This window comes from Dipteris shenzhenensis, chromosome 19 (genome assembly GCF_047967505.1).
Source record: "Dipteris shenzhenensis isolate YYH24624 ecotype China chromosome 19, Dip_SZ_1.0, whole genome shotgun sequence".
In the NCBI taxonomy this organism is placed as follows: domain Eukaryota; kingdom Viridiplantae; phylum Streptophyta; class Polypodiopsida; order Gleicheniales; family Dipteridaceae; genus Dipteris; species Dipteris shenzhenensis.
In genome coordinates this window covers 28,899,139-28,926,093 of record NC_141614.1, presented here as the reverse complement: position 1 = coordinate 28,926,093, position 26,955 = coordinate 28,899,139, and the positions used below count along the sequence as shown (strand labels likewise).

General features: G+C 43.9%; 1 protein-coding gene across 1 annotated transcript in view; it reads left to right on the top strand.

The window, feature by feature from the left end:
- The window catches only part of LOC147890311 (DNA ligase-like protein), a 28,111-nt gene extending 18,353 nt beyond the window's left edge, over window positions 1-9,758 (top strand). Inside the window, exons 6-7 of the mRNA XM_087391130.1 lie at window positions 9,317-9,400; window positions 9,546-9,758. Coding sequence (XP_087247256.1) covers window positions 9,317-9,400; window positions 9,546-9,701 — 240 coding nt within the window. The 3' untranslated portion in view covers window positions 9,702-9,758. The remainder of the gene's footprint in view (window positions 1-9,316; window positions 9,401-9,545) is intronic.
- Window positions 9,759-26,955: the final 17,197 nt, after the last annotated feature.

Sequence of the window (26,955 nt, the reverse complement as noted above, 5' to 3'; positions counted from 1 at the left end):
TACTAGGCCGTGCTGACCCCTCTATCCGTATGTTGTTTGGAAAGTAGCATATTGCAATGAAAATCAAGCATGGTTGCGTTCGGTGCTTGAACTCATATCCACATGTGTTGTGCATGCTCCCCCTTCCGCATCATAGATATGAGCGGTCTCAAATGTGATCTTAAGCGAATAGCTACCCCCCCAAAGCCTCATACCCCGCTATCTCTCCTCATCTCCTTCGTGTGAACCAAGCCTACGTGTATCCTTCCAGTATGGGTAGCCCTCTCTCAAGGCTCTTATGTGACTCAATGTAGAAGACAACATCTCTATCAGTGTAGGTCTTCGAGAATTCTCCTATATCTGGACCAAAGGATGCCATTACAGTCCCACATAGCCACGTTCAATCTGTTTTGTACCTCCACCCCATAGGCTGACACCGTCATGTGCTGTTTGTATCCTTCTTGCCTCTTTCTCCTTTTTCTCGGATAGTCGCCTTACCATCTCTGCAGGCAGCCCATTTCCCTTCTGTCTTGCTGCCATCACTCGGATCCCCTCCGTTCTTGCTCTTGCCTGCAAGAGCATGATGTCATCATCTAGGTATGTCCTAGTCCCCTTCAGCATCGCCCTCATGCCTATGAAGGTAGATCTGTCCGCTGCATTCCGGAATGTGATCGCCATTAGCCTTGTTGGTGCATTGGATTTACCCACTCTCGAGCTGCCTCAAATGTCAGATTAATATCCATCTTGGTAATTATTAAGGCTTCAGCATTGGCCATTGGGGTGTCAACCACTGCCAGCAGTTCTCTGGCATGTACATTAAGGCTTTGCTGTTCCTCCTCTTGTCCTCCTCTGGAGCATCTGATATGAATTCTTTTTTGAGGCTAGGTATCTTCTTGACCCTTCCTTCCATTCTAGCATCTCTTTCTTTCCCTTGGTTATCTGCTGTGAGGATTTAGCATGCTCATCAGCCATCCCGTTCACAATGTCCTCATGCTTCCCCTGTTAGTAGCCTGCATGGCTGCCATTTCCTTCCTTACTGTCCATTTTTTAAATTTTAGCTCCTCCATTACCTTGCATGAAAGCTTTGGTGACCCCTTCATTACGTTGAACTGTTGCAGCTCCATTTCCAAGGCATGCATCTTTCCCTTGGTCCTGGTCCTTTCCAGCTTCCACCCAGCCTTCTCTTTTTCCCATTCTTCTCTCTTATGTTTCTCTATCCTCCACTCCTCTTGTATCTTCCCCTCTGCTTCTCATTTCAGCAGGGGCTTTGTCCACATGCGTCGTCTACCCCATCAATGCCACATTTGTGGCTTCTAGACTGTCGAAATTTCCAATCAACACCAAACAGATTTTCTTAATGTGATTCAAAACCTTAGATGTGGCCTTAGGTGGTGACCCCACAAGGTAATTGGTCATAGCCTCTTGAAGGGCCTTCTTCACCCACTTGTCTTCTACGCAGCCCCATGTCGTCATGGTCGACACGCAATCCTGCACTTTCTTCTTCTTCCAAAGATCCTGTTCTTGCAGTTTTTCTGCATGGCAGATTGTTTGCTGATAACTTGCAGATCCTTACAAGTTTTTATTGTTGTAGTTGCAGCCATAGCCCTCCTTCAAAGTGTCCTCAACAGCAAAAGTTCTCCCGACCAGTCTAGTGGTAGTACCAACAGATCAATGGAAGTTTTGCCAGCCACATCAGCAGTCCACAGTGAACAGCAGCAGCTGCAGCAGCTCGACTGGGGACAGGTGGGGAGGGCTGCAAGGTCTGGGAGTTGGGCTGGGAAGGTGTCGTGGCAGAGGGGGAGGGGAGCCGGGGCTACGGGGCCGGGAGGGGGGGCCTGAAGAGGCTACGAGATGAGTTGGGAGGGGCTAGGGAGTGATCGCCCAGAGAGGGAGGGAATGGCTGGTGGGGCGTGTGCTCACGCGCGCGCACGCACACACACACAATGTGTATGTGACGTATAGATAAAGTGAGTTTCTAGTCGAGAGTCGTGCTAAAATTTTGAAACGTTTCTGTTCAAAACCCACCCTCCCCCTCGTGTGAGTTGTGCCATTAAATTTGGACTATAGATATTTCTGTATTAATCTTGAGTTGGTGGTAAGCAATGGTGTTTTAGACAATGATGCTTGGCTTAATGAGGAAGGAGTGTATGATGGTCCAAAGGCTGCAATCTTCAATGAAGTAAGGATTGCGGGATTTTATTGTGGGTACATCTGCTCCATAAAAGAAACAACACATCGTTGCATCTACATGTGCCCACCTTCGAGCATGCGATGAGGGCACAAGACTAGCTTGCACGGCTCTTGGCGCTGGCGAAGTGGTATCCCCACGTGTATGTGCAGATGAAGCTCTATCCCAGACAAGGAGGCAAAAATAGAAGCGGAAGTAGGTGTGCTACCACACATGGAAGAACCTGCTGTACCTGAAGCTGGCAATGCTGGACCTTCATAGGTCATGATCCAATATGTCCAACCATCGCCTTGAAACGTGTGAGGTCTGCTGTTGGAACTAAAGGGCAAGGGGAGACGCCTTGCCCCCTTGCTTCCAATAAATGAGCCTGCACTCAGTCTGTGCCTTCAGTTTTTGTTGTTTTACAAAAGTGACAATCCCACTCGTGTGCTCCTCCTTTTTCTTTGTCGTACTTGGCAAGGGGATCTACCACCAACCACCAAGGAGACTTATTGTCTGTTTGAATGCCACATGGAGGAGCCATTGAAAGTAAGGTTGAAACTTGAAAGAGAGGGAGAGAGAGGGGTGGGGACTCTTGCAAAAAAATGCAGCAAAATGGCTGCAAATTTGCAGTAAAAGGGAGGGGCTGAGCAGGGAGAACTTAGAAGAAAAGGGCTCTAGGGGATGCGAGATGAGGCTGAGAGGAGGGGTCTGAGCAGTGAGACGGAGGGGCTGAGAGAAAAGGGTGGCTGACAGTGAGAGGTGGGCTGAGAGGCTAAGTCGGCTAGATGGCTAGGAGGAGCTGGAGTTTCAATGGGCAATGTGAAACCTTGTGAAAATGCAATGTTTTGGCACCTTACGGAATTCCGCACGGCGCCAAGAAGAGAAATTGGGCCCCGAATGGGAGAACGGTGATCCCTGGCATTTTGGGCCCGTTGACATTTGGGAAACGTCTTAGGTGTTTCGGGTATGGTTCCAAATAGGGAACGGCATTCCACCCATTTGGAAGAGGAAATGGAGTTCCCCGGTAACTATGCCTAATAATAGGAGAGCCCTCCCTCCTATTTTACCTTTTAGCAATGTGACTAAGAGTAGCCCTCCTCGTGGTTTCAATGTGTTGAAGCAGCTTGGTGGGAGGAGATATGCAGAACATCTCCCTTTCCTTTCATGCTTGTGCAGCAGGTGATCACCCTAGCCATGACCAAATACAGCACGAAAGACAGGTTGAGGGTTGGGCTGGTTGCAGCCCCCTTGCAGAAGTTGGGAAATACAACTGATGCTCCTCCTGATGTACAATAGTAGCGAGGAGGGGAAAAGATCCTCTCCCAACAGTGGTAATCGTGAGGAGCCATACGACACATCCCTCTCTTTTTGGTGGGCTACTAAAACAGCAACAGCCTCAAGGGCTACAAACACTCCTCGGATGTGTTGGAGCAATACCAGGGGTTGGAGACACTCCTCGGTGGATTAACTTGTAGGGAGGAGGTATGCAGTGCCTCTCTCCACTGCCCATGTTTACAATTTTCATGGTTAGACTTTTGCTTACAAAAGATGCTATATACATATATATATATGTCGACACACAGATCACACTTGGGGACATCCCCTCCTTGTTTAGAGTCGGAGCCCGACCGACAGGGGTCAGAGTAGCCCTGGTTAGACGCAGAGCTACGACCAGGAGATGTGCCAAGACCGCAGCTCTGAGTGGCCGACAGCACTCTATTGCCGACTTCATGCCTCCACTGCCTCATCCATCCTGATATCTTGCTGGTGTCGATGATGATGATGATGATGATATTGATGATGATGCTGAGATTGATATATAGTCGACCATTGACATGACTATGTTGTACTTAGGACTTAGTACTGCCATTCTGCATTTTTGCATTTTGCATTGGTATGGATGCTCGTTTAGTAGCTCCACTACCACAGCTTGTTGTATCATGATTTTCACAGTCTCATAGACCCATCAGTCTTCCGAAGACTTTAATAAACTTTCTTTCTTTCTTTCTTTCTCTCTCAAGTTGCCCTGCTAGCCTATGTTGCCTCTTCGCCTCACGTACGCTGCCACTCTGCCTCCCTGCACTGCATCTCTACTCCCTACGCTACCCTCTACGCTCACACCACATCAACGCAACCCCCCGCCACGTTAGCGCTAGCGCAACCCACCTCATGTTAGCACAGCCCTACCTCCGCCACATCAGCACAGCCCTACCCCCCACCATGTCAGCGTTGCCACATCTGCACAGCCCAACCCCACCACGTCAGTGTCGCCACATCAGCATTGCCATGTCAGTTTCACCACGTCTGCACAGCCTTACCCCGCCATGTCAGCATAGCCCCGGCCATGTCATCGCAACCCTCGCCACATCAGTGCAGCTCCCTGTCGCCACATCAACACGATCCCTCATGCCACGTCAACACAGCCTCCTATAGCTCCCTCTGCTCGTGTTGCCTCCTGTAGCTCCCTTTGCTCTTACTGCTGTCGATGATGATGATGATATTGATGATGATGCTGAGACTGATATATAGTCGACCATTGACATGACTATGTTGTACTTAGGACTTAGTACTGTTATTCTGCATTTTTGCATTTTGCATTGGTATGGATGCTCGTTTAGTAGCTCCACTACCACAGCTTGTTGTATCAAGATTTTCATAGTCTCATAGACCCATCGGTCTTCCGAAGACTTTAATAAACATTCTTTCTTTCTTTTTCTTTCACTGCCTCTTGCAGCTCCCTTTGCCCGCATTGCCTCTTGCAGCTCCTTCGTGCCCGTGTTGTAGCTCCCTTTGCCTGCACTGCCCTCTCCATCTGTTGCACCTCTCTCACCGGTCTATTGCGCCCCCCACCTACTCCACCTAGGTGCTCAGCTGCTCAGCCACCCGCAGCCCTCCCCCACTCTCTGCCTTGCCCTCCATCCACTCCTACTGCACCGTGTCCCTCCTTCAACAACCCTTCATCCTACCTCCCCTCGTCACCTACCAGGCCACAATGGGGGGGACTCTGCCATAGGGCCTGGCCTAGCTAAAAGGCCCTTTGCACTTGCGAAGACAAAAAATAACAGAGAGTTTGTAGTTGCAATGGGGAAAGGGGAAAGAGAGAAGGACACTGACAAAGACAAAGACAAGCTCAAGAAGGAAGACAAACCTGAACAGGTACAACTCAAACTTGAAGATGTCAATAAACGCTTCAATCGGAGTAGGCTTGGAGTGGATAGTAGTGTGATCCATAAAACCTCCGCCTCAGTTACAACTGCAGCCACTTCTACATCTACATTGATAGGATCCACTTCAGTCCTAGCTACAGCTACATTGATAGGATCCACTTCAGTCCCAACTACAGTTACATTGACGGGGTCTACTTCAGCCACTGCTGCATCTATAGCTACATCTGTAGTGATATCTACAGTTACAGTTACATCCACACCCGTGATGGGTGGTCTGTCACCTCTTTTGTCATAGATTCTTTATCCGATTCATCACTCAGGTCAACCTCACCAGAGGCGATACACACAGGTCCACATTACTCGACTTTCCTTCCACCTGTCCCTCGTAGTCAACCATCTCTCCCACATCCTAGTGGGATTATTTCACTCATGTCTCGGTCATCTCTCTCATACCGCACTGGGCACCTCTCATCCATATCTCAGCCATCTGCATTTCATATCTAGCTCGCTTGGTCACCGCCTACCATCCTGCCCCACCCTCCTACTTTTGTACCTCAGCCCTTTTAGTTTCAGCTAGGGCAGGGACTAGCTGATCCACCAGAAACATGGAAGGCATTACTTATAAAGGTGCATAGTATACGAGCACAAGAGGTGGAGTTGACTCGCTTCGGATAGGAGCAGGCCCGATATACCTAGGATCTATCTCGTGTTGTACAGGAGCAGGCTTGCTTTATTCAAGAGCAGGCTAGCCTTATCCAGGAGCTCAAACAAAACATTTCACAGTTCAGGGAGGAGGTCACCTCTATCCGTACAGTCCAGGGAGCACGCCACTTGTTGAGGCATAGATTGCAAGTATGCAATCTGTCATCGAGGAGACATTGCCGTGAGTGGATGTGGCCAAACGAGAACCAGCGAAGGCAATTGTTTCGGCCACTCTCTTGGAGCAGCAACAAAGAGCCAGTAAGGCGCTCAACATTAGGGTTCGCGCCATGTGGCATTTTGCACACCGAGAGTACACCGATGAGTGATGCAACTAGATTTGTGGCCACCACCCTAGGGATAGCAGAGCATGGGATTGAGAGGGCTTGGCGAGTGGGAAGAGATGAGAGCAGCCCCTCATTATATGCTTCCATGATGCACATGTGTGACTTGCTGCTTTATGACATAGATATGTCCTACGCGATCACCCATCAAGATGAGGATCTCACCCCCCTACAGGTAGAGGAGAGACGCACTCTGTTACAGCAGTGAGATCAAGTCCGGAAGGATGGGAAGTGGGCGGTAGTACGAGATGGGCGACTCCTTACAGGCACCCATCGGATATAGGGACCCTCTCCTACATAGGGGGACGGGGTCTATGGGATATAGGCACCCATCGGGCCCCTCTCCCACATAGGGGGACAGGGTCTATGGGACTCAGACATCCGAGAACCTACCGTGCACCATTTGGTACTATAATGGTACCTTATGGTCGGAACCAGGGAATTTCTCGGTATCCTTTGCAGGTCGCAACATAGTCTTTTATACAGAGACACATCAGAGTCCAGAGCGTCCTCTACCAATGGTCAATGGCTATACTTGGGAGGCGGCATACAGAGATGAGACAAGGAACATTGGAGGAGTATGAGGGTCTAGTGGAGTAGTAGTTCTCTATAGGTCTTCTCTTTTGGGGGCCATCTCAGTAGAGAAGAGAGACCCACATTCTAGGTTTCTCTAGATCGAGATCCGACACATAAACAACCAGGATTTGTTCATAGTAGTATGTTACTTCTGTCGAGACCTCACACTTTTACCGAGATATCCGAAAGGAGACTAAGACATCACAATATTCATCTCTCTATTAGGATGTCATTGATTTCTCGAGTCATGAGAGAGTCCTCTTAGTTGGGGACTTCAACGCGAGGACAGGGACACACACGTCAGGTATCACTCCTTGACTTCATAGATGATTCTATTATGTTACTAGACATTGAATTAGAGGATGCAAGTTTGCTGCGAGTCTCAACGGATAGGCGAGCTCCTATCACATCGCTTTGCAAGATCCTGGCAGGATGCATGATCTGATTATTATAATGGTCTTGACAGATGGCCATTCTTGGGTGGTTTTACTTGCTTCCCCTGTGGAGGGGGTCCTAGCGTCGTTGACCACATCATGTGACCCCCCTCCTTTGCCTCACGCATCACTGACTTTTCTGTAGCACCACTACCTCCTGGGGCTGACCTCACCTATCTCTTGTTTCATATCTCCATACCCCGCCTCGTGGTACCCTTCATCCCTCCGATCACTCATAGCACTTATTAGGATATACAATTTCGATCGTAGTCTTTCACCTAGGCACTTAGCTTGCCTTTATACGCTCCTCACATATATTGACTTCATACCCCTACTAGAGGACCGTGTTGCCCTGATCACCCGCTCACTTCATGAAGCTGCACTTCATGCCTTTCCTCACAGTGCTCACTCTTCTCGCCTACCACCCCTTGGCACTGTCCCTTGCAACAGTTGGTTCGATGATCAGTATAAGGCTTTGATCTGCCAACTTAGATTCGAAACCAAACATAATCTTCCGACCAAACGTGACACGATACGTGAGTATCGTTGAGTAGTTCATAGGAAGAAACAGGTCGGTTATCTCGATTTCTCACTTTTCTAGATCAAAGGTGCCTAGCTGCGTTCATTCATGAGGCAGTTAGGCATCATGAGCACCTACTTCGATCTTAGAGACTAGAGGAGCATGCCTTAGTGGACTCTTCTCAGAGCATGATCACGGGGTTCTTCCAGCCGGACCATATAGACAACCAAACCCCCCCCCCCCCCTATAGGTCCTAGGAATGATTGGGACCCAGAGCCAGTGACACGGCAGCTTAGGCATGGGTTGATGCACGGATTACACTCGGTGGCATTCCCTCCATGTTCAGAGTGGGTGTGAGACCAGCAGGGGTGACTGTTGCTCTTGTTAGGCACAGATCCGTGACCAGGAGAGACAGCATAGGATTGCATCCACAGGGAGACGGCAGCATTCTATATCTGATTTCATGTTATCGACGAGGGAAGGGACCACACTGACTATGTAGGATACAATTTTTTTCCCTTTTGTATGGGTGTGGATGCTCGTTAGTAGCTCCACTCCAACTAACGTGTATCAGCTTTCTCATAGTCTCATAGATCCATCGGTCTTCAGAAGACTTTAATAAACTTTCTTTCTTTATTTCTTTCTCCCCCCGTCCGGTCACCGTCCACCTCGGGTCGCTCCCCGCTCGGATTGCCACTCCACTTCGCTCAGGTCATTGCTCCACTTCAGCCTCCAGTCAGGTCGCTACTTAGTCATAGCCTTTCTCACTCAGCTGTCTCTCCTTCTCGATGATGCTCTCTTTGTTTTGTAGGTTCGTAGGCTTGTCACTGTCAATGTCAGTCGTCGTAGTTAGTCAGCCAATCATAGGTCTACAATACTATATGTTTGAATAAAATAAAGCACAGGGGCGCCCTTCTTTTTAATTAGCTTGAGTTGGACTGAACCCCTGGTCCCAACTCAGAGGTTAGTTTCAGCTAACAGGTAGGTGAGAAAGGCAAACATGGAGTAGATGTAAGGTCCGAAAAGGAAGATATTTCAACTACCTCGACCAAATATCCACTCTGCCATTGCCTCAGCTTCTACACCAATCCCATTTGAGAGGACATAACAACGACACTATAATAGACCTACGAGCATTTCAAGACCTCATAAGGTGATCTTTCAGCTTTAACAAGAGAAATCAAGCTTCATACTCTTTGTAAGTCCTCATTGATATCTATGCTTCCATCTGGGGCACATGCATACGTGTTGTTTGCAAGATGTTTTGCAAAAATTCCCACAAAGAATTGTTCTGGCAGCTTGTCTTTGATTTTTGCTACAGAATCTGTCTTGACTATAGCATGCTTAGTTAGCTTTATCAGCCATACTGTCTTCAATCATGATGTTCCAAAGGATTTATTTGATGTCTTAATTAATGTGCTTTGCAGAGAGAGCAATTGGTTTGTTCTTCTGAGGCTTTTGCTGCAGCTTTATCGTCCATACGTGGGCTTAGTCCTCATGATGCCTACACAGTATGTGAAAATACAAAACCTGTTAACCCTTAATTATATCTGAACTTTCATATATGAGGATAACACAACAAGCTCCATCGAAGCCCATACAATTTGGAATAGTATTCCTGTATTCTTGAATCTTGTTTTGGTGATGTTTCTGAAGTTGCTGCAAGGTATTGGATCAATTGAAGAAATTGCTGAAGCCAGCAAAGAAGAAATATTGGAAAATACAGATCTTTCTGCTGAGAAGGCTGATGCAATAGTAAGGTTCTTCAATGATCCAGAGTACTATATGACTCCAAGATTGGATGCACGTTAGAACATGCTTGGGAAGAAAGAGACTTGGGAGAAGCATGATCTGCATTGGGTTCTTCAAGCATTAAGAAAGGGTTGGATTAGCTTGTTTTGCAATATGTAGTAGAGGTTAAATACCCATCTTAGCAAGTTCCCAATTAAGGATGATTAACAAGAGACAATTATTTTGAGGCTATTTTACACGTTTTGCTTAGTTTAATGCATTTTCCCAGTCGTGGTCTCAGGAATGAATCACTTTCTTGCATGGCCCTTTGACGTCATGCCCTAACCTTTCTTCTCCTGTAGATTTGTTCCACGAGTTATTTTGAACATATTTAAAATTGTAACAAATATTGCACGTATTCTTTGGGCTACATATTTCTGTAAGGAGTATGCAGAAAAGCAGAACATGCCTTCAAAAAATCACTATATGTTGTGCTCAAGTCGAGGTAACATGACCTCGGAAGGGTCAGTCGACATTTTTCTTTAAAGGATCAATGTTTGTATTATATTTTTTTGGGCTTCATGTAAATGATAAAAAAGGAATCAAGGTCAAGGTCCTTGGTGAGGGTGACATGGCACTAGACTAGGTGGATCTAAGGCTAAGGGACCTAAATGCATGAAATGTGCCAAGGGGCAAATGGCTTTAATGATATCCCAAGAGAGGGGTAAATGATGCATTAATGAGGGACCCCAAAATGAAGACATGTTGCATACTAGATCCATCTAGGGAATTTTGGGGCTTGGTGGAAATTTTGTAACCAAGAACCTTCACGTAACGAATTGATTTCAGAAGAGAGAGCCTACTACCATTGAGATCGGCTGGGAGGTGATTTCGTGTGCTTGTGCCCGTGATTCAATGCAAAGCTAGGAGTAAGCAGGTTTGCATTTAATATTTGGTATCAGAGCGTTCGTGATTGGGTTGGATCGAGGACTCATCAGAGTGACGCAGCGAAAGCGGGGAATCCTGTCTTATAGAATTTGAACGAAAAAAACCAGAGACTGACGCACACGGTAGTTTATGGGTGGTTACTTTCGAGATTCCGTGACAACGCGTGGAGGTGTGTTGTGGTGCGTCGTATCAGAAGTCCTTGAAGAGTAGCATGTAGAGGCGATTGCCCGTTATATTGCTCGCAAGGTTGCCTGTTAGCAGACGTCGCAGGTTTACAACTTGGTGTCTTCAGGGCCCTTTGGCATCGCGAAGGGAAGGAAGACGAAAATAGTGTAGCTGAGAACGTTGCGTCGTTTAGTTCGTCAATTTAGGTAAAAGGACAGTGCGACGTCAAAATTTGACAACGGACAATATGGAGCATAGGTTGCTCTGGTTTCAGGAATAGCTTGTCAACGTTGGAGCTACGTGGAACATCAGGGTGGCGCATGCGTTGGTCACAGTGCACGACGAAAGCTACTGTGTGGTCACGAAAGTATCCCGTAAGCGGTTCACATATTCTGTCTGGTGACTCAATCGAGGTGACCTATGGGTCAATAGCTCTGCAAGGTTTGTGCGTTGTGATGGATAAATGGTTATATTTAGTCGTATCATTTGGACTGTGTTCACGAAGGCCTATATGGTCAGCAACAGTCAAATCGATGTCATATACATGAATTCGTTCAAGGAGGACCACTGAGAACGATGGAGTGGTTTTCAGGGTCAAGTTAATCTTGTCATGCAGTAGAAATATGACCAGGGAGCTCTCTATGCCTTCTATAGTTCGTTGAAATATGTACTCGTTTAATTGCCTCCGTGTTTGAGTTATTTCGGATTGCAAGAGTTTCCCTAGTATAGGGAAAAGTGGGGTTTGGTTACAGTGTGATATATGCCTAGTTAGCTGTAAATTTGGAAGTTGGACTTTCGAATTATAAATACAGTTTCAAGCGGTGTTTTATTATTTAAAAAAAAAAAAAAACACCCATCGACCTAAATGGAAGTAGAAGAAGAAGCTTCTAGGATGGATCTCGTAGAGTCGAGAGTCCGGTCGACCTTGCAAGTGACGTGCCCAGTAGGTCATACACTATCTTGTAGAATTGCAATGTTAGAGGATCCCTTGCAACAGATTTTAGCGCAGCAGTTACAAGCAATTGGAGGGCAATCTGAGCTCACAAAAATGGTACATAGTATGTTTGCTAGACCATCCCGTGAAGAGAAATGTAAATCTCCAATGGAACCGGAGTCTAGTGTTCATACGGTTGAGCCTAGGGGGCCTAAGGTGCCTAATATTACCAATTATAGGCCAGAAAAGTATTCTAGTCGGATGTCTCTGACCGTAGTTCCGATATCATTGAGACCTGGTTACACAAATGGGACGAGGCCTTCGCCATTTGTGAAATCAGGAATGATATGAAGAAAATCCGCGAGGCCACCCGTATGTTTAATGAGGCAGCGGATAGGTGGTGGATAAAACAGTAGAAAGATGGAGTAGCATCTACTACTTGGGAGGGGTTTAAAAAAGAATTTAGAAAATACTTCTTACCTCCTGACGAAGCATCCCGAGCTTGGGATCAGTATCGAAACCTTCGTCAAAGAAATTTATCAGTGGCAGAATACATTGATAAGTTCAGAGAAAGTATAATGAAGTTTGATGAACCTCTACCTCAGTCAATCCAAGTAAAAGATTTTATCTTTGGATTAAATGATTGGATAAAGATGGAAGTTTAGGCTAAGTATGCGAACACGCTAGATGAAGCAATTGCCATAGCCCTGAACTATGAGGATGCAAAAGGGAATAGAACAAGTGGGTTTGTGCAGGTTGGGACTCAGTATGGGTATTCGAAGAAAACTGGGTTTAAGAAGAAGTGGATGAGTAAAGGGAGTGCCTCACAGCCTAGTGGTCAAGCCAAGCAGGCGAAACCAGTTGAGACTCCAAAATCAAGTACCACCATTGGAATGAAAAGAAAAGTAACACCAATGGCAGCCCGGGCTTGGTCGAAGTCTTCTTTGAACCCAGAGCAAAGGGAAAAAGCGAGGAGAGAAGGCTTGTGTTTTGGATGCCTTCAGCCTCATCAGTGGAAAGATTGTCCATGAAACAAGGATCATCGCATGGCTGAGATGGTAGTCTCAGAATGCGACGTGGAAATGGAGGGAAGTCCTAGAGCAGGAAAAGATGCAGATTCAGCTAGCCGGATCTTCTCAAAGGTCAGTACCTGTTTTGTTATGTGTCTATTGCTAAGTTAGTAACTAGTGGACTTGATAATATCCTGTCAAAGCCCACAGCAACGGGGTATACAGCCTTTAATGATACAGAGTTAATTAAGATGAAAGGGCAAGTAGCTAATCATGATGTCATCGTGTTGTTTGACTCAGCATCAATGCACAATGTAATTAACTCCAAGCTTGTAAAGAGGCTGAAATTAAAGACTAGTCCATCTGACTATGCATATACAGTCAGAATGCCAGATGGAAGTTCAACTGAAGTATGGGACTAAAGGGTTACCCAGTTAGAGCTTCGAATTCAGGACTATGCTGAGAAGCTTGATTTTGAAATCACTAAGCTTGCTTATGCAGACATAGCCCTGGGTAAGGCTTGGCATTCTAGGAAGAATCCAGCCATAGATTGGAAAAAGCACATTTATCAATTCAAGATGAATGATGTGCTGTATGTCTTACGAGGTGAAAAAGATATATCTCAAGGACCGTTGGTTTCCGTAATGGAAATTCGAAAAGCTCAAGAAGAGTTTTTGTTTCTTTGTCCAGCATCGGTAGAGCCGATTGATGATTCATCGGCTAGCACTGATGTTGCTCAAAATGGAGAGATGGCCAAGCTAGTTGATCAAATAGTAGAGGAGTTCTCTGATTGTTTTAGGGATGAGCTACCTTATGGGTTACCTCCAGAGTGGAATGTTCAGCATAAGATTGAACTAGTCCCGAGGGCAAAACCTATAAATAGACCTCCCTATAGGTTGAGTTTTATTGAAGAGGCGGAGGCATGAAGACAACTGGAAGAATACCTCAAGTTGGGACAGATTCAATCAAGTTTCTCACCTTTTGCTTCGCCAGTGATATTAAATAAGAAGAAAGATGATACTTTTCGCCTCTGTATAGATTACATAGCATTCAATAATATCACTATTAAGCACAGGTATCCGATGGCTCGGATCGATGATTTGCTAGATGCATTACATGGGGTTGTAATTTTCAGAAAGATAGATCTTAAATGTGGCTACCATCAAATCCGTATTAGAGCCGAGGATATGCATAAAACCACTTTTAGAAGCAGGTTTGGACATTATGAGTTTTTGGTAATGCCCTTTGGACTTACCAATGCTCCAGCTACATTCGTCATGCTTATGAATAATTTACATCATCTGTATATCGGAAAGTTTGTAGTACACTTTATTGACGATATTTTGGTATTCAGTAGAAGTATTACTGAGCATCGTGAACACTTAAGAATAGTGTTCAGTACTTTGAGGAAAGCCAGTCTTTATGTAAATAAAAAGAAAACTATACTGTCTTTGGTAAGACTTGAATATTTAGGATTCATAATTACTCCTAAGGGGTAGAAATGGATCCAAAGAAAGTGGCTACGATATTGACTTGGCCAATCCTAAGATATTATTTGTATGGATTAAAGTTTTATGTTGATGTTGATCATGATACTCTGAAACATTTTTGTAAACAACCTGACTTAAGAGGCCGCCAAGCTAGGTGGGTAGAACTCATGCAGGAGTTTAACTTGACGATTCGATACCGAAGAGGGAAGGATAATAAAGTAGTTGATGCGTTGTCATGCATTATGCATAATATGAGTTTCACGGTATTAGAGAGTGCTCTAATGACGGAGATTAGAGAAACTCAAGAGGTGGACGAGTTCATCCAAAGCCTTTGGCCTAAGGCTCATGTATTCAAACCCGGGGAAAAGGATGACCTGGCATCCAGAAAAGGCCAAACTTATGCAAGATATGCCATAAGGGATGATATGGTGAAAAGAAATGGCAAGGTAGTAGTACCTAATCAGAATTATCTCAAGCAGAGAGTCATTCATGATAGCCCATGTGCGGGACATCCAGAAGTTGAGAAGACACATGATCTCGTGAGACGAGATTTCTTTTGGTCAAAGATGAAAAAGCATATTCATGAATATGTGACACGTTTTTCGTGTCAGGTAAGTAAGGCAGAGCGGGTGAAGCCACTCGGACTTTTACAGCCCTTGGAAATACCACTGGGTAGGTGGGAGAGCATTTCCATGGACTTTATTGTAGGTCTGCCTACGACACAAGGTGGATATGATTCTATTCTTATGGTGGTTGATCGTCTTACCAAGATGGCTCACCTCATTCCAACTAGAGAGTCTGTTAGTGCCCAGCAAGTGGCGGATTTGGTTATTAGACATATACTTCGTTTGAATGGATTACCCAAATCCATAGTGTCAGACAGAGATGTCAAATTTACCGGTCATTTTTGACTTGCATTGTTTGAGACACTAAGGACTAAGTTGGAAATGAGTAGTGGGGATCATCCAGAAACAGACGGTCAAACGAAAAGAATCAACCAAATTTTAGAGGATATGCTTAGAGCATATGCGTCATTGAGGCAACACACATGGGACAAGTGGTTGCCATTGTTCGAATTTGCCTACAATGATAGAAAATATTCCTCTACAGTGTTCAGTCCTTTTGAGCTGAACTATGGTTATAGACCAGCAAATCCAACTACAGTTGGAGTATCTCAGAGAGTGTCTAGTGCCGCGAACTTTGTGGTTCAGATGCGGGAGATGCTAGCACTTGCGAGAGCTAACATCCGCCAAGCTATGGATAGAGCTAAGGCATATGCGGATGAAAACCGATCTACTAGAAAATTTAAGGAAGGAGAAAAGATTTTTCTCAGAGTTTCTTCGCACTCTAGATCTTTGACTGCAGGAGAGTGTGCTAAATTATCACCTCGATATTGTGTGCCATGGTTAATGCTAAAAAGAATAGGCAAGGTAGCCTATAAATTAGAATTACCACAAGGTTATAAGGTGCACCCAGTGTTTCATGTTTCTCGTTTAAAGAAATTTTTGCATACAGGTGATTCACTAATCGAGGGTGTTGTTTTGTTTTAGGAGATAGAGGATAATGCAAGACGCAAACCAATAGGAATCTTGGACCGAGGAACAATGCAAGTACGCAATCGGAAGATACCCACGGTGTTGGTTGCATGGCATGGTTTACCTCTCTCAAAAGCTACTTGGAAATCCGTATACTAGTTACCTCTATTAGAAGCTACCTGGGAATCCGTTTACTAATTACGGAGAGTGTTTCTAGACTTTATCATCGAGGACACTGATGCCTGAAGAGGGAAGGAATGTTACGCTCAAGTCGATGTAACATGACCTCGGAAGGGTCAGTCGACATTTTCCTTGAAAGGATCAATGTTTGTATTATATTTGTTTGGGCTTCATGTAAATGATCAAAAAGGAATCAAGGTCAAGGTCCTTAGTGAGGGTGACATGGCACTAGACTAGGTGGATCTAAGGCTAAGGGACCTAAATGCATGAAATGTGCCAAGGGGCAAATGGCTTTAATGATATCCCAAGAGAGGGGTAAATGATGCATTAATGAGGGACCCTAAAATGAAGACATGTGACATACTAGACCCATCTAGGGAATTTTGGGGCTTGGTGGAAATTTTATAAGCAAGAACCTTCACGTAACGAATTGATTTCAGAAGAGAGAGCTTACTACCATTGAGATCGGCTAGGAGGTGATTTCGTGTGCCTGTGCCCGTGATTCGATGTAAAGCTAGAAGTAAGCAGGTTTGCATTTAATACTATATTCATGTATGTACCTTTTCTCTATGCAATTCACAAGCTATTTGTTCTCTCCTTTCAATTGGCTGAAAGTCAGATTTTTGGGTCAAGGGTTTTGCATTATGAAACCCTTCCAAAGTCTATTAAAAATGAAATTTACGATTAAGTAATTGTGGGAGGAAATGAGGAGTAAAAAGGAAGGAGAAGGTAGCCACCTAGCACTTTAGTGGGAGTTAGAGGCAAATGCTAGAAGGACTATATAAGGCCACATCCTGATATATCAACTCTCCTCTCTCTCTCTCTCTCTCTCTCTCTCTCTCTCTCTCTCTCTCTCTCTCCCTACCCCTTCTCCCTCCTTCCCTTCATGCTTTCTCCCTTCCATTCATTTCCCTACTCCCTTTTCTACATGGGTATCAGAGCTCCAACCCTAGAACCTTTGCTTCCCCCCAATGAATCTTCATTCTGAATTCTCCAGCAACATGCCAAAGCCAACATTGGGCAGACAGCTTGCAATAGCAACAAAAGGTAGACAGACAGCCGAATTGAGCTAGTGACGGATAGCTCATGTCTTGTAGCAGCAAGACTACTACACAACTAGCCAACGCGTCTGTCTCCTCTGGGATTCTATTTCATCCATCCACGATGGAAAACTAAAAATAGGAGCTTCTTATAAATGTTTGTAATGTTTATAAGGTAGGCCTCATGAATGTTAATCTTTTTTCCCTTGTTCTTTTAAGGGGACGGAGGGGTCTTAGGTCAACAACTGGGACAATTAGTAAACTAACCTAAGACCTCTAAGAGGATTAAGATGTTGAGTTAGTCTAACCTAACCCAATCGACCATCTAACTTAACCTACATTTAATCCTAACTCAACCAACCTAGCACTAGTTTGATAGCATAACAAGACATAAAAGTGTTCTTTTGATGTTTTGGGAAAAACTCCTAACTTGATGTAGATGTGTTTTTTTACAATTATCTTTCTTCAGCTTAAGATTGTCTTATAGTATTATTATTTAAAAATAGGAGCACAAAAATGACTTATAGTCCTATTTTTTAAAGATACTCTTTCTTCAGCTTAAGATAGACTTATAGTACTATTTTAAAAAAATAGGAGCACAAAAAACCATTACATGTGATCACAAATGTATGGTGACAGTTTTTTACCCAAGCAGTATTCAAATTTGAAACTTTGTGTAGCAACTTTTACAAAGTGTTTATAAGTATATCAAACACCTAAGAGTGACAAATGTTTATCTTGACAAGATTGACTGAGCTAGCCACAAAGTATCCTATCTTAACAATATTTATATTCTATCATAGGAAAGAGTCACTACATCACAATAAAGGCTATAATTAAAATAGTTTAAGTGCTCTTAAATTTCAACTATCAAAACACGTTGCGCATTAAATATTACTTTTATAGTTTTGAATTATACCATATATGTGTTCTACATATAACCCTTTTTTATTGGTATCACTTCTCCACAGTTAGAGACAGTCTATAAGTATAATTTAGACATTTGAAGGTCCTTGTAATATCACGTAACCCTGGTATTTTGAAAACAACATAAATTACAACATGCCTGTAAATAATTCTAGGAAGTGGTTGAGTTTACAGAACATAAAAGTGTCCTAGCACATATTTATGTCCTACCAAACTAGTGCTAATCTAACTGAACCTACTAACCTGTCTTAACCTAACCTGCCTAACCTAACCCTAATCAAACTAACCTATGAATTCATAATGCTTAATGTAATGTGCTTAGCGCCAATGAGGACGACAGTGCAATGCGGTGCGATAGACTTGAGCGCAATATGACATATCTCAGTTGCACGTACGCACGATAGAGCAACATCAACGACGAGGCGACAGGGCTAACTAGTGTTGAGGTGCTTCGGGTAGGGGCTTCTCTGAGGGCAATGTAGAAGTGGCATGAAAATTAGCAGGAGAAACTCTTATGGCTATGCTTGCTCCCACAATAGTGTCCATTGCAATCTCGCTCACTCTACTAGCAGCTGACATTGGAGTTCTTACCAAGATATCGTGCCAAGACATGGACTTGAATGTCCTCTCGCAAGCATTACAAGACCTTAGTCTCATACCTTTACAAAATTCCATGTTTATTGCTTCTCTTTCACCAAAAGAAATGCTGATGGTGTCTTAAAAACATGCTCAAGTAAGGGGCCAATGATGTGATCATTGAATATATCTTCAAAATGATATAGGCTATTGTGGCAAAATAATTTAAGCTTTCAAAATGAAGCATTACTAAAAATTTCCTAAAGGGCAAACCAAAAAGAAAAACTAAGAGAAAATAGAGCCTTTTCACTGCTCTTTCTTAGGGCCTTTCACAGCCTCGTTTTCAGCTTATTGGGGTTCCATTTCGAAGCCTTTTCATTGACCTTATCTAGCGCTTCTACATGGACATATCTTGTGTGTTGCATATAGCATCAAGTGCTATTACAACACATTCACTCTTGTTTATTTCATTGAGCTATTTTCTTTCTTTGCACTATGCACATACTCGCCTGTGGGCTAGCCATGCCATCCTTATTGGGACTTTTTTATAGGAAGCTAGTAAGATTTGAGCTTTCTCTCTCCTGTGACAGTTCGCCATGGCACCCGAGCATGTCCCTTGTGTTAGGAGTCATTACATGATAGTGATGAAGTTGCTCAATGAGCATGTGTCTTCCATAGTTGGTGCATCCACTAGTGTAGATGTTTCTATCACTCAACCCCTCTCTCCTACATCTTGGATGCACAAGCACAATTCCTTGAGGCTGCTGTCTCTTTTCTACTATAGAGTATATTTCTCTAATTGGGGCAGCACATCTCTTAGCAAATTTGCCAATAACTCAATTGAATCTCTACATACCTATTACAGAACAAAGGCAAGCTACCTATACCTCAACATTAGGATCAATTAGAGAGCCAAGATGCACTCCTTGCACCAAGAGGTTTTATGGTAGATGCTCGACATTGTTATGGATAAATTTGACCAAAGTAAAAAGGCAAATATGAGTATGTGCTTGTAGGTGTGGCAATAGTATAATAAAATATGGAGTGCATAGGGCCGAGGGTTGAGGTGGCAAGGCATGACCATGTGCCACCCTTCCACGTAAGAGGACCCATCAGGTGTGTTGTACATAATCCATGGTAGTAATATTATAAAATGTTAAGGTGGCATGGCTCTTCCATGTGCCACCCCTCCACCTAGGCAGTCCCATGCTTGCATTTAGTGAGATATGGCCCAAAGTCCATGGGAGAAGTAATATAAAATAGGTGGAAATGGATATTATATTTGGTTATTCCCTTCATATACGATAGGCCCATGTGGGGGAGGTATAGATTCAGGTCCAAGAGTGCAAGTTAAATAATGGGAAAAGTAGGATGGGGTGGCAAGATTCCTTGTGCCAACCCTCCACTTGTCCTCCTAGATGTTTGAACGTATTATAAAATTGGGAAGAGATCAAGGGAGTATCATAGACTTGGGATATGGGAGTTGATATATGTGGAAAAATGTGACCAAGCATTATCGCACACAATTGCGAGTGCATAACCGCCTAGCCCACATGGGAGACTCTTCCACACATGCCATGCATGTGGGAGGATGCATTTATTGGGAGAGACCCTCTCTCTTGGCTATAAAAGGAGGAGGCTATTCCTTGATGGGACACGCTCATTCTTGTAAAGCCACCTAGCTAGTACTTTGATATTTTCCCTCATCCTTACTTTCAAATAAAGCATGACCCTCTTCCCTTGATGTCTCCATCTCTACATTGCTCCTCCACCCATGTACATACTCCTCTTTCCCCTCTCCCTCTTCCTTGTGCCATAGTCTCCCTCTTATTTTCCTCCCCTCTTAATCCCTTTTCCCCACCCATGTTAATGCTCCTCCCCTCACGTTTCCTATTCCTCTCTAGCTCTCAAGCGTTGCCATACCTATCCTCTAGCCTCTTGTCTTGATTTCTTTTCCGGCTTATAGAAATGGTATGGATGTTGGGATCGAAATCTCCACGGCTAGTGGTGTAAAATCTGTTACTCCTACGACTGGGTGCGGCTTTGCGGCCTCTTTCATGTGCAGTTCTCTACTTTTGCACGTCTAAACTGTGTGTCTTCCCTGTCTCTATAGCTGCAAAACCTCCTTGCTTCTATGCTTCCAGTCTGCCTGCTTTCTGCTCATGGTTTCTACGTGTAATCTGGCTGGCGAATCTTCTACTCGTACCGATCGCATCTATAGGACTGTAACATCCGTGCTCCCTCTGAGTTCCTACGTGTGCCTACTGTGTACACCCGCGCGCATCGTGGACAGATGGCGATGGTTTTTTGGAGTCCTGCGTTTTCTGATCACGGATAATTTTTTTGGGCTTTCGCAAAACTGTAACAGATCCCGCGCCCCCCCTCTCTTCTCTTTTTCTTCTCCTTCTCTTTCTCTTCTCCTTCTCCTCTCCTCTCTCTCTCTTTTTATTAAAGAGTGGGATTTGAACCCAAGACCTCCCCTTTACAAAAGGGAGACTTATCATTGGGCCAGCAGATAAGAAGTGATGAAAATGTACTGATATTGTCTATATATTGAAATCCCATGAACGGTAACTCTCTAACCGTGGGAAATTTTCACATGCTATAAATAGCAAAAGTACTTTACTTCATGTACTCTACTCATATCTCCTACTAGATCACAGATTCTAAACTTTTTCAAGTTCACTTCACGGACGCACGTCACACGAGGAGGGTGAATATTTATGTCACTTCTCGACGAGTTTAAGGATTTGGTGCTTGGTCCTCCTCACCTTACGGCTACCAATGGGTGAGATCTCTTTCTTAATCTTCATGTCGATCTTCAATAACTGATTGTACAGTGCATTGCTCAAGGAGACGACGGGTGGGATGATATATCGTGGATGATTCAAGGTAAAGAACTAGTGATACATTGGGAGGAATTTGATTTCAATTATACTCATTGTGCGGTGATCGAGCTACTTGCTGCTTCGGAGGTAGTTAAAAGAGTGTCCTTCGAAGGATGGGATGCTCCCCAAGCTTGGGGGGAGATTTGGCGCATCTGCTTATGAATTCCTGTGGATAAGCTCGTCTTGAATGGTTTATTCTCAATCTCACTATAAAGGTTTCTAGGGCTCGGCTATGGTTGGTAATGTTTTGACCAAGGAATCCATTTGTACCTTATCAACATTTTGTGCCTCATTTTGAGATTCAAGTTATAATTCTTTTTTGTCTAAAGAGAAACTATCAACAAAGGATTGCAAGTTTATTTGGTGCTGAATGTCTTGCTCAAGTATTGAATTCTCCCCACCCTCTCCTTCTACCTATCTTGGACTACTGAGAAACTTGGGATATCCGAATTTTAGTCTTGGTGTGATGACATCTTGGCTCCTCCAATTTGATGGCGCATACAAACCTTCGACCAAGGCTGCTAGTGTGGGTGTGAAGCTCACTTCACCAGGAGGTGAGGTATATTGTTATAGCAAGTCTGTATGTGGGCATATGCTATGCAACCAAATATGCAGAGATGCCCAATGCATGGCTTGTGTCCAGTTATTGCTTCATAAGGTGTCATACCCTGAATCAGTTTGGTAGGAAGCCGATTAAGCAAGTAGTTTGTAGTGGCTATTGCTTCTACCCAATACTAATTCAGAAGATGCTTCTCACTAAGCATTCCTCTAGCACTACCTACTGCTAAAGTACCATTCTTCCTTTTAGCTCTTGCATTTTACTGAGAAGTATCTGAACAAGTGAATTGTCTTCGAATCCCGTGACTTCTGCAAAAGTTCATGAATGCTAAAGACCTGTATTCACCTCCTCTGTCTGATCTCATGACTTTGATTTTTCTACTTGTCTGGTTTTCTACCATGGCTTTGAATTCTTGAAATTTGGAAAACACTTTAGATTTCTCTTTCAGAAAGTAGACCCAATAATATTTGCTGTAGTTGTCAATGAAAGTCAATTAGTGAGGTGAACCATTGATGCTATGGGTCTGGGCATAACCCCATACATATGCATGTATTAAATCAAGAACACCTCGTGCTTGAGAGGTGCTTTTATCAAAGTTGGTTTGCTTTTGTTTGTCAAAGTAGCATGCTTTGCAAACTTTTCCAAGAAACTATAGCTTAGGAATCACAATTGCCATATTTTGATTCCTAAGATCTATCAAGCTCTTGAAATTGACATGTCCATATCTCTTGTGCCATTTTGTGGGATAGTGGCATCTGTTGCGGTTGAGCTAACATGGCATGCAAATCTGGTACTGTAACTAGCATTCTAAACAAGCATCCTTCTTTGACTACTTTTCCTACTAGCTAAAATCCTTTGGATTTGTCTCTAATAGTGCATTCATCTCCATCGATGACTTGGTAGTTGTGTTCCATCATTTGAACTACTGAGACAAGAGGTTCTTGCTGAGCTTTGGAACATAGACTACATCTTTCACCAATCCTTTCATACTAGTGAAATTGTTCATAGGGATAATGCCTATCCCTTGTATTGGATTCGGTGTATTATTTGCTGTGTAGATGACATTCTTATGACCTTCTAATGGTTTCATCTCTGTGAGCCATTCCTGATGATTTGTCATATGAGATGATGCAGCACCGTCGATGTACCAAGGTTCATGATCTGCTTGGTCGACTTAATAGCTAAAATCCTCTTTTAAATTGCAATCAGTGTCTAGATACGTTGTATTAGTCTTTTTCACTTCCTCATTTGCAAGGAACATATTCCCATGTTCATTTCCATAATGACTGTGACTAGAATGTCCACCATGATGATTTCATCTTCTGCAAAAACTCCCTCGATTGCCAGATTGACCGCCTTGGTTGTACTACTTCTTGTGGCAATCTCTTTCATAGTGTCCAAACTTATGACGGTAGTTGTATTGAATGTTTCAGACATTGGTGGATGCATTCCCTCATCCTTAGAATCTTCCTCGATTGGAATGATTTCCTCTTTATTAATTTTGATGTTGCTGAAGAGGATGATGTTGATGCTGATTCTGACTTTGCTGATGACTTTGTTGTTGATGATGACCACTTCGCTAGAATGATATACCTCTACCTCTGCCTATGCCTCTACCTCTGCCTCTACCTCTGCTTCTATCTGAAGCTATGAATGCTTGATCATTAGAATAACCTTTGCATACATGAATGGCTTGCGTCCTGAGTTCTTCACCTAGTAAGACTGACTGAAGTTCTTCTAGTGTTGTAATTTGTTGTTGAATGGCAATACTCTGGACTAGATTCTCATATCCCTCTCCTAGTCCACTCAAGACGATTTGAACCATTTCTGTTGGATTCATGGGTCTCTCCTGCTGTTGCGAGTCAATTGTTGTAATCTTTGATCCTAAGTACGTAAGCATGATTGGTTTCATTGCTGTTGTTGGCAAAAACTCTAGTTGATTTGGTTTCTTAGTGTGAGAATCCTAGAAGAGTTCTTGGACTCATAGAGAGCTACGAACATATCCCATGCTTCTTTTGATGTCTTGATGGTGTTGAGCTGTCCTAGCATGACATCTTACACATTCTGCTTGATCAAATGATATGCACACTTGTATTTCTTATTCCATTCTTCCTATGGTTGGGCAGTGGCAAGATCTGCTATAGGTGTAGAAACTATTGGTGTAGCTGGAGATCTCGCTATTGGTGCTGTGACAACAAGTGAAGTAGAGCTACTGCTGGACCGTCCAATGGTCTAGGTGGTGTAGATCCATTGACATACTACCGTTTGTCCTGAAGTACAAGAATGGTCTCCATTCGGTATTTTCATGTGCCGTAATTGGAGTTGTCTAGCTTAGCAGATGCCTCTAGATTGAGGTTGCTAGTCGTAAACATGGTGCAAGAAATGTACTCAAAGTGTCTGTGGAATCAGTGCCTGAATCAATTACAAAACACTGACTGTAGCAAGTGAAATCTGAATTGTCTCCATAGAGGTCAGGGCACTTCGGGCACAAATAGATGAGAAGGAGGTTGAAGAAGTGCACAGGAACCAAGCTCTCCAAGCTCAAGAGAGGTAGTGCAAGATGTGACCTTGAACCTCCACCAGAGCCAAATAGAGCTGACAGTAGCAGTACAAGCTGCGACAATCCTACAGACCTCCTATGACTACTTGACCTCATCACATGCTCAGTAGATGGAGGAACTGGCACAAGCTCGATTCACTCTAATCCAAAAAGAAGAAGAGCTCCAGGATTGCCAAGAAAAGCTTGAAGACATGCAATAGTATCTGGCAGCACACACATTCAGCATTGAAGAGTGTACAAGGGACTATCGAATCTTAAAGTACCAACTTGCTACCACTGTAGAGGTCGACACTTCTCAAGCACAAGTCTTGGACCAATGGTCCAATAACACTGAAGTCATTCCTCAACAAGCACAGGTCACCTTGCAAATGGAAAAGGTTGAGGCATATAAATCCATCTACCATAAGTATAAGGAAAAAATGAATGAGATGCAATCCCAAAAGATAGGCATCTCAAAGCTTGAACTCCAATTGCTAGTGCAAATAATGAGGCAATGGAAGACACCACCAATGAAGTCCCACTACAATGCACAACGGTGGTGTACCAAGAGCTTGTGGTCGCCGCTCTACAAGCAAAAGATCACATTAAAGCACAAGTGCTTATCCAATGGAATAAACTCCAACTCAGGATCATGTCTGCTCATTCAAACATCAAATGGGAACATTCCATAGGGGCAAAAACTCTGTGTAAAATTTGTCAAGACTTGTCCGAAGATGAAAAAAATATTTTCTTCGTGTCTACACATGCCGATTTTATAGCATTCAGGACGGATGCTTTCATCACATATGTATGCCTCATAGGTAGTCCTCCCCTCAGTGTTATTGCTGGTTTGTTGCCATTGCTACAGAAGCCATCACTATTATCTACAGGGCATGACATAACCAACATCCCATCCTTGTAGTTGATGATCCCATCACACCAACAAAAAGAAGTGTCAGAGGATGACATGGCCTATCTCACATCTAACTTCCCATATCTAACCACTCTCTATTCCAATGTCATAACCTCACTTCCCTTTCTACTACCACCCTCTTAACCTTCCCTGAGCTCTAGCCTAACATCTACTCCCTTCATCATCTCTTTGCTCATGCCTCTCACCACTTTCAACTAACCCAATAGTCGCAGACTTACCAGCCCCTCACACCTAACTTATTCCCTTCCCTTGCTAATTCTACCCTCAAGGATTACCAAGCTACTCAAACCATTTACCTAGTTCTTCCCTCCCTCCCCTCTGATTCCCCTCCCACAACTAACACTCTTCCATATTTCTCCCCCATGTCCCCAGATTCTCTCCCTGCCCCACCATCATAAGGCTAGGAAGAATCTCTCTTAGAGATCCTCAACATGCATCTTCAACATGCAAGTCCTACAAACTCCTACATACATGTTCTACATATGATTCCTACATGTAGTCCATACATGCAACTCCTACATGCATGTTCTACATACAACTCCTACATGAAACATGCAACTTCTATATGTGCATCCTAGATGCAAGTTCTACATGTAGAGAAAGAATGTCTTACACTTTCTACATGCAGAGAAAGAAGCTCTCCAACTTGTATAAATACCCCATAATGGAATGAAGCCCACACTCTTTGGGACATTGTGTTGAGTTCTACCTTGGTATTCCAAGCAATTGTCTCCAAGTGTCCATGCTTCCTTGCACTCCACACCCAAAGGCATGTCCTAACCTTGCAACTCTTCCTCCCCTCTCCTCCTACCTTGCAACCCCTCCTCTCCCTCTCCTCCTCCCAACACCTCCTCTCCTCCTCCCCTCTCATCCCTCTTCTCCTCCCTCGTCCTCCCCTCTCCTCCTCCCTCCTCCTCCCTTCTCCTCATTCCTCCTCCTCCCTCTTCTCCTCTCTCTCCTTCTCCCCCATGCTCGTACACCTTCTTCCTCTCCCACCCCTAAACCCTTCGTCCCTCAACCATTGACCTCCATGATCTACAAGGGAGATGAGTTCTCCACCATGTACTCTACCCTAAACCTTCGATCCTCCTTCTAACCCTTGAACCCTTCTCAACCCTGGAACCTCTTCTAAATCCTGAAACCTTTTTCTAAACCTTGGAACCTCCTTCGAAACCTTGAACCTCCCTCGAACCTTTAAACTCCTTCTAAACCCTTCAACCCCCAATGAAGGCGAAAGCCTTTATTACCCCAACCATGATGATGCACATTCCTTTCACACATGCATGCACTATGTTTGCTTACCATACTTACGCCTACGTCTCTCACTGAAATACAACCCAAGGTCCTAAGCTACACTTATACTACAAACGGCCACACCAATATATTTGTAGGTGACAAAAAGCCTCGGGACCTTGCATACTGAGAATACCCTATTCTTCTTGTGGGGGAAAGAGCCAACATTAATTTACAACGTCCTTGATTTTTTTAAATCAATTCCCAAAACCTAGTGCGAACACATGGCTATGGAGTTCTACTTCAGATCTTTACGAGCCTAATGAACAAAGTACAAAACCTGTTGATCATATGAGTCACAAAATTGGTGACAAAGG